At 34.2% G+C, this 8,429-nt stretch overlaps 1 protein-coding gene across 2 annotated transcripts; it reads left to right on the top strand.

Moving 5' to 3' along the window:
• Nucleotides 1-362: 362 nt before the first annotated feature.
• LOC136206017 (uncharacterized) lies at nucleotides 363-6,600 on the top strand. Of its 2 annotated transcripts, XM_065996914.1 has the most exons (10): nucleotides 363-985; nucleotides 1,079-1,323; nucleotides 1,944-2,028; nucleotides 2,146-2,331; nucleotides 2,419-2,586; nucleotides 2,707-2,922; nucleotides 3,913-4,084; nucleotides 4,190-4,361; nucleotides 4,970-5,087; nucleotides 6,368-6,600. In XM_065996914.1, the coding sequence occupies exons 1-9, from the start codon at nucleotides 656-658 to the stop codon at nucleotides 5,061-5,063; spliced, it is 1,668 nt and encodes a 555-aa protein (XP_065852986.1). In that variant the 5' UTR covers nucleotides 363-655; the 3' UTR covers nucleotides 5,064-5,087; nucleotides 6,368-6,600. The 2 variants fall into 2 exon arrangements, with proteins under 2 accessions (XP_065852986.1, XP_065852985.1); XM_065996913.1 differs by lacking the exon at nucleotides 6,368-6,600 and having other exon boundaries at nucleotides 364-985; nucleotides 4,970-5,383.
• Nucleotides 6,601-8,429: the final 1,829 nt, after the last annotated feature.

Genomic DNA, 8,429 nt, shown 5'->3' with positions numbered 1-8,429 from the left:
AGAAGGAAAAAAAATTACCACGTGAAAATGGGAACATCACGCCTCACATTATTTAATTATAATGTTAATAATTATAATATTTGTAATTTTTTAGAATAATAATAATTAAAATTTAAAATTGGAAAAAAAATTCACACGCGGATATGTGAACATCAAGCCTCATCACGTGGTGAGACGTGATGTTCACGTGCCCCACCACGTGATGAGGCATGTGACTGTCACGCCTCACCACATGATAAGGTATGTGACTAGTACGCCTCACCACGTGGTGAGACATGTGATAAAGGTAGTTTGGTCATTTCATACAGCTAGGGGTGGGAATTGGTGGCCGGGTTTAACGCCATTCTCTTGAAATCTAGGGTTCGCACTGCAAAACAGTAAAAACTAAAAAATAAAATTGCTCTCCGACATAGCATCCACCTTAAGATTGTGCGTTTCTCTTCCAAGAACATCGGCCTCACACATCAAAGTAAATGCTCTGTAATGGCCTGGCCGTTACAATCTAGACAGTGACGATTCGTCGGTGTAGCGATTATCAGAAGGCGAGTATTATCTCTAACAGCGAGACGGTAAATATCGTACCGCCGGCCGATATATAAACTCCTACATAGCTAGTGAGTTTGCGAACGTTTGAAATCTCAAGTGAGTGAAGAGAATGAGAACGAAAAGAGAAGGCGATGGTATAGATAGTGAGGAAGCTGTCAAAAAGCGGCAGAGAGTTGAACATAGCTCTCCTTCTGCTTCTCCGCAAGTTATAGATAATCCGCTTGTGCCTTACAATGACTTAGATGATGAGGAAGACGATGAAAGACGGGAGCAGAATCACCGACAGAGAGCAGATGAGTATAACCAGAGCTATCAAGTTCTTGAAGAAGAAGATGATGATGACGACGACGACGATGGACTGGGGTTCGATCAGGAAAATCGAAGGAGCCAAACTGCGCCTCGCGAAGACTGTCCTTATCTCGACACAGTTAATCGCCAGGTAAAGGACTAGGGTTTGATTTTATGTAATTCAGATATCTCCCTCCTATTTTGAGGTTCATTTTATTATAATTACTTGTTTTTTTCTTATTAGGTGCTGGATTTTGATTTCGAGAGGTTTTGCTCTGTTTCTCTGTCGAACCTGAATGTATATGCTTGTTTGGTCTGCGGGAAGTATTACCAAGGGAGAGGGAGGAAATCGCATGCGTATACTCACAGCCTTGAAGCTGGACACCATGTCTACATCAATCTTGAGACTGAGAAAGTTTACTGCCTTCCTGATGGTTATGAAATTATTGACCCGTCTCTGGATGATATACGCCATGTTCTGAACCCAAGGTCTGTCTCTCACTTTCTTGTTGTGTGTATGTCTTTTGGGGTTATAGATTTTTGTATGCTCGGCTCTCAATTTTTGACACATTAACACTATTTACAGGACAATTTCTGTTTTTGGTTGCATTTATATTATGTACAATCATGTGGAATATAGATCATATTTATGACACGATAATCGGTTTTGATACCCCTACTCGGAATCCCCTGTATCAATTCATTTGTTTGCTTTCATATATATCCATTATGGGATCTAATTTGTATAAGAGGCATTAAGGAAATGAGAAGGAATTGTTTTATCTGAAGCAGTTAGAAATTTTGAGCTGTCAGCTAACATTGGATTCAATGCTAAAACAGCAAAATTTGAAGTTGTTTCAAAGGTTAAAATGAATAATGCTAAATGATTTGGATCCTTGGTGCATCCTGGCAAAAAATTAATGAAACAACAAGGTCCTTTTTATGTGGTTGTATAGTGTTTACTTATTTTGTAACAAACTAATTTGAAATGGTCATTTGGTTCTGAAATGTTTTATTTCTGACATCTTATTGACATAATAAGATTGCATGGATATATGGAAGGACTTTTAGCACCATGTTCTTGATGTTTAAGGGTATCCTTTATGCAGGTTTAGAAGGGATCAAGTTGAACAAATTGACAAAAACAGGCAGTGGTCAAGAGCCCTTGATGGATCTGATTATCTTCCTGGAATGGTACTCATACTCACTCTTCTACACTGATTCCTTATATACTAAATGCATGTGTTGTATGATGCCAATTCCTGTAGTTGAACAGTGTTAACTTTATTCTTTGATTTTGAAAAATTTCAGGTGGGCCTCAATAACATTAAAGAGACTGATTTTGTTAATGTTACAATTCAGTCTCTAATGAGAGTTACACCCTTAAGGAATTTTTTTCTTATCCCTGAAAACTATCAGCATTGCAAATCTCCTCTTGTTCATAGGTTTGGGGAACTTACACGGAAGATATGGCATGCTAGGAACTTTAAAGGACAGGTTTGATGTTTATGATTGTACCATTGGAGTTGCTGTTTATTGCTAGTAGTTTTATGTTTTGAGCATTTCTTTTGTTCTAACTTACAGGTGAGTCCTCATGAATTTCTCCAGGCTGTTATGAAAGTTAGCAAAAAAAGGTTTCGCATAGGACAACAGTCTGATCCTTTAGAATTCATGGCATGGCTTCTTAATACACTACATGCAGAGCTTAAAACTTCAAAGAAAAACACTAGTATAATTTATGAGTGCTTTCAGGTCGTTCCTTTCTCTCTTCTCTAATAATATTTGATGTAGTACAGTAAAATGGTTCATACAGTTTTACTTGTCAATTATTTGGCTGTACTATTCTTACCTAAAATAGTTTTGGTGATTTAGGGGGAGTTGGAGGTTGTGAAAGAGGTTCCTCGCAGTGCTGTTGCTGATGACAAAGAAAATGGTGAGGACCAAAATGGCATTCAAGAAGGTACTGATGGTGGGAATGGACATGGTGTTGTTGCAGAAACTTCTAGAATGCCATTCTTGATGCTTGGACTGGATTTGCCTCCACCGCCTCTGTTTAAAGATGTGATGGAAAAGAATATAATACCCCAGGTACTATGGTTGGTTTAGGAAATTTGCTTGAATTCCTCTTCCTATGATCGTTCATATCATAGTTAGCACTTAGCAGTGAAGTATTTTGGTGGATATATGTTTGCAATGAACTGATTGCAACATAAAAATTCAAGGACTCAATTGCATGGAACAAAGTAATTAGCAGATAAACAAGTCAAAATTTCAGTGACATGTTTATAGTTCCTTCTCTTTCTTCTTATTTTTCTTTTTTAAAAAAATTTCGGAGGATGGATATCGCAGAGGGTAAAACCTAAGACCTCCTATGCTTTCTTTGTGGAGATACTTCAATATTAGTGTCCTACATCCAGGGAAAAAATGACCATAAAATGTTTCCTCTAATCATTAAATATTTCATCATATCATTAAGTGAAAACCTACACTGAGAATCATACTTTAGGCAATCCTTGAACTCTATATGGAAATCATATCATTACTTTTTTAAGGTCGGCATCATGGTGTACACTGATAAAAATGGGTTATAATGGGCGCCCAAAGTACTATGCCGATTTTTAATATAATGCAATGGTATTTTGGAGTGTACAACCACATATAACCCATCCAACGTTTTTTTACTCTAGTTCTTGTGGTTAGATTATAATAGGATATTATTTATGTTCATTTGTGCTGCTACTGCTGTACCTTTAAAATAAGGTTATGACATGCTGGACCCTTGCTTAATCTGGAATTAAGAATTTCCTTATGTGTTGAATAAATATCTGTGAATAAGAATCTTAAACTTCTAGTGATTTGATGATACAAACCACATTTGGGAGAGCTCAAGTAATTATAGGATTGGGTTTAGGGAAAATTAAACCCTGGTAAATTGATTGTTTTTAAAATTTTGTATGCTTTATTGTTTGGCATTTTGAAGGGCTTGATTTTTCTACTTGCAGCCCCTTTTCTATTATTTACTCATATGCCCTGTTTTTCTCAAGTGAGTAAAACTTATATTTATTTTTTTGCTCTTAGGTTCCTCTGTTCAACATTTTGAAGAAATTTGATGGTGAGACGGTTACTGAAGTTGTCCGCCCTCGTGCAGCCCGAATGAAATACAGAGTCACTAGATTGCCACAATATCTAATTCTCCACATGCAGCGGTTTAAGAAGAACAACTTTTTTATTGAGAAGAATCCAACCTTAGGTGAGCTTTATTGGGATTTGAATTATGGATCTTGATTCAAATACAATGGCTTGGACATTATTTTAGTATGCACAACTTTATGCTAATTGATTTTTAACATTGCAGTCAACTTTCCTGTGAAGAATTTGGAACTGAAAGATTATATTCCTCTTCCAACGCCTAAAGAGAAAGAGAGACTGCGATCAAAGTATGATTTAATAGCGAACATTGTTCATGATGGAAAACCCAAGGAGGGGTTATACAGAGTTTTTGTTCAGCGGAAATCTGAAGAACTATGGTACTTCTATTCCCTAATTGCGGATTTTGCAATAACTATCTATCTACTGTGTTGTAGAAAACTTCAATTTGAAAGTGTTTCATGTTTCCAAAAGGTTTCGGAAACCGAAACTCCTTGGAAACTTGTGCAAAATGTTTTGGTCACGTTTTCTGTAATTCAAAGAAATTGGAAACTCAGTTTCTTAAAATTTGGAAGCTCGTTTCCTAGGAGTGTTTCCTAGGAGTGAATCAATCGTAACCTAATCACATGTTCAGAAGTGAATCAATCCTAACCTAATCACATGTTCAGTAAATCCTTAATATTTTGTAGCTTCTACAAGTTCTTGAACTGAAAATGTCCTCCCACCCCACCCCCCACCCCCCCCCCCCCCCCCTCTGTTACATAACTTTTATGTAATTTTCTTAATCTAGATATATTTAAAAATTAAACGTACATTATTTTTGAAAAATTTATAGATATAACTATATATTTTTGTTAGTTGCACATTTCCCCATGTTTCCCTTTCCTACAACTTTTTACAAATATCGTATTTGTTTCTGTTTCAATTTCTGTTTTCATGTAACAAAGCTAGTATCTACACAAAGTAACATTTGTATTTTGTTTCGCAGGTACGAAATGCAGGATCTGCATGTTTCAGAAACTCTTCCTCAAATGGTTGCGCTATCGGAGACATATTTGCAGATATATGAGCAGCAGCAGTAGGATCCGCAGAAATATCATTATCAAGTATTTCTTAATCAATCTTTATCATGAACATGGAATTTCAATTTTGTTCTAATATTTCCAGGAAAGAAAAGAACGAGAAAACAATCCCTAGAAAAAGCTTGTGATTTTAGGAAGATGTTTAATTTTGGCTGTGTAGGTAATATAGGGCTAAGATAAGGTATCCAACAATTTGAATATGGGAACAATCTTGACCATGTAATGAACATGAAACATGTGGAGATATACTGTACAGATTGAAGATGTAGCACAAGCATTTCAATTGCAGCATTATTAATAATGTCATGACTCATTAGCTATGTTAGTATTGCATCACGGCGGATTGTGAAATAATCGTGTTATGTTATCTATATGTTTCATATGATATATAGATAATATAAGAAAAATGATAATCGTGTTGTGTTAATTGATTTATCTTTGTAAATTGTACTAGTGTCAGAAATTGCCATTCTTAGTTTGGGTCTTGTGACTGTAACAGTGTTCACATGGACCCTAATACCACAACAACAAAGCCTTAGTCCCGTCTGCTAACATAAACTGTGAAATCAAATGACCAAATTGGTCATTCACCATTAGATTTGGGCTTATTAAATTTAATCCTAGATCTAACGATAATGACCAAATACTAATAAGTCTTGATCTAACGGTAAATGATCAAATATTACATGCTCATTGACGAGCATGTGATCAAAATCGCCTGTGACTGATAGCAAAGACAAACTTAGACAAGTTTTACTGGGCATTGTCCTTGACTAAATGTCTGTAATAAGCTTCTATACTTTGGTTTGGCTCAGTTAGCTCCTGTAGTTTTTGGATAATCTAGGCCCTGATTTATCTCACCCTTTTGTTAACTGGTGTGTCATCCTCGATGTTAGATGTAATCCTTTTAGTAGTTTTTAGTTAATCTAGACCCTGATTAAGCAATTTGGCAGGTAAATCTCATCCTTCTTGTTAATTGGTGTGTCATGATTCATGTTTGATGTAATCCTTTTAGTTTTCGCCGAGTCAATTAATAGCGTGGAAGATGGATTCGACAGATTTGATTTGGTCTTAGCTGACTCTTGTACTTGTAGTTTTAAACAATGTAGGTTCTGATTAACCAATTTGACCGGTAAATCTCACCCTTTTTGTTAATTGGTGTGTCATCATTCATGTTAGATGTAATCTTGTTAGTTTTCTTCGAGTGGTGTGGAAGATAGGTTCGATGGATTTGATTTGGTCTTAGTTGGCTCTTGTACTTGTAGTTATTAGATAATCTAGGCCTTGATTAACAAATTTGGCAGGTTTATCTCGCCCTTTTTCTTAACCGGTGTGTGCCATCTATGTCGGATACAATCTCTAGTCTCCGTGGAGTCGATTAACAGAGTGTGGAAGATGCAATTTGATTTGGTCTTATTTAATAGCTAGCTTGTGGTTTTTAGATAATATACACCCTGATTAACTAAATGTAATTCTCTTATGCTCTATTTGGTGACGGCTTTCAGCACTTAAAATTAATATATTAAGTGTTTATTGATTTTAAGCTTGTTAGATATTACAAATTAAATATTTCAGTGTCACAAAATCAAAAAATTTAATTTAAAAACTTTAAGTTCAACCTTATCGATTAATATTTTTAAATTCAGTACTTACTTTTTGTATTTATAAAATAATTGTATCATTTAATACTTTCAGTATTTATAGTATTCAACTTTTTAAAATTCAGTACTTATTTTTTCAGCACTTAATTTTAAGTTTTATCAAACATCGCTTTAGTTTTTAGTCCTGATTTGACTAGTTGATTATGTAAACTTGTTTAGTAAAACTTAGTTGATTGTTAATAACTATTTGTGTAAAATGATAAATAAGAACATGATAAAGTCTTTATTTGAGGTTAACGGGTAGTAATTAGAGATAAAAAAAATGTTCTTCAAAATGATTTTTTTTGGAATCAAAAAGCTTTTTCAAACTTCTCTACACTAAACATCATTAGATGTTTGATCAGTCAACCTCTAATTTTACTCCAAAAAACTCTTTATCAAACATGATTTTTTGTTGAGACAATCAATACAGAACAAAATATTAATCAGGATATGAAAAATGAAAATTACAAATATAAGGACTAAGGTTAAATCAAAGTACAAGGTTTAGACAAATGGATTATCTGTAATATGACACTTCTTAGTAACGAAATTTAGGCAAATAGAGAGTTGGCTTTTGTGAGTTTCACTCTTTATCTTTCCATGGTCTGGTGCTGCTGGTGCTGCACATATATATCATATTCAATCATATATACCTTATATGATTGAATTTGATTTATAATATTATGCTTTTTGAGCTTCTTTCAAGTAGTTTACAAATGTACAAGGCAAAACAAGGCTTTTAAGTTTTTCAATTTGTTTTATTGGACTACTAAATTTTAAGACTTTTAAGACTTACTGGGGGGAAATCAATTTGCTGATTGGATGGCAAATTTCGCATGCTCTCAACTTCTGGATCATATCAAATGTGGTGCGCCTCTCACAAGACTCTAGGATATTCTGTTCATGGATTGTTGCGGTCGGTCCTTGAGGAGAATGGTTCCTAAATAGATTTTGGTTTTGTTCGGGTGTTTGTGTCTTCCTTCTAAATAAAAAAAAAAGGTTAAGGTGCAAAACTACCCTTAACGTTTTGAGTCGGGAGCAATTTTACCCCTAACGTTGGAAGCCATGAGCAATTTTACCCCTAACATTGATAAATTGGATCAATTTAAGAAATAGTTCATCAAACTGTCTTCTCGGTCATCAATATTGTCATTTACACTTCATACGTGCGTCATTTTATGAGTAACAAATCACAAACATATGTTGAGATGTGAAAAAAAAAATAACTAAAATAATAAAAATATAATGTCTTGTACGAATTGGATAAAAAAATTCAAAAAATTCACCGAATTTATAAATATTAATCTCCAATTCTATTATTAAATTATAAAAAAATATGAAATCATTTTTTAGAACGAATTGATATGCAATTGGTGTAGAATAAGAAACAAAAATATGTGTTTCACAATATTGTCTAAATTGACCCAAATTTTCAATATTCGGGGTAAAATTGCTCTTGGCTACCAACATTAGGGGTAAAATTGCACTATGTTAGACGTTAGGGGTAAAATTGCTCCTCATTCAAAACATTAGGAGTATTTTTGCACCTTAACCCTTAAAAAAAACATGATTAGACCTTGGTGCAAGAATAGAAAGCTCGCTTTATACTAATATATTATTTTATAAAATTTATATGCCGACTTCTATTTTTTTTTTTTTTTTCAAACTATATAATAGAAATCTAAATTTAGATAGTAGAATTCTATATCATCACAATTTTTTC

This window comes from Euphorbia lathyris, chromosome 9 (genome assembly GCF_963576675.1).
Source record: "Euphorbia lathyris chromosome 9, ddEupLath1.1, whole genome shotgun sequence".
Classification (NCBI taxonomy): Eukaryota; Viridiplantae; Streptophyta; class Magnoliopsida; order Malpighiales; family Euphorbiaceae; genus Euphorbia; species Euphorbia lathyris.
This window is presented reverse-complemented; position numbering and strand designations above follow the sequence as displayed.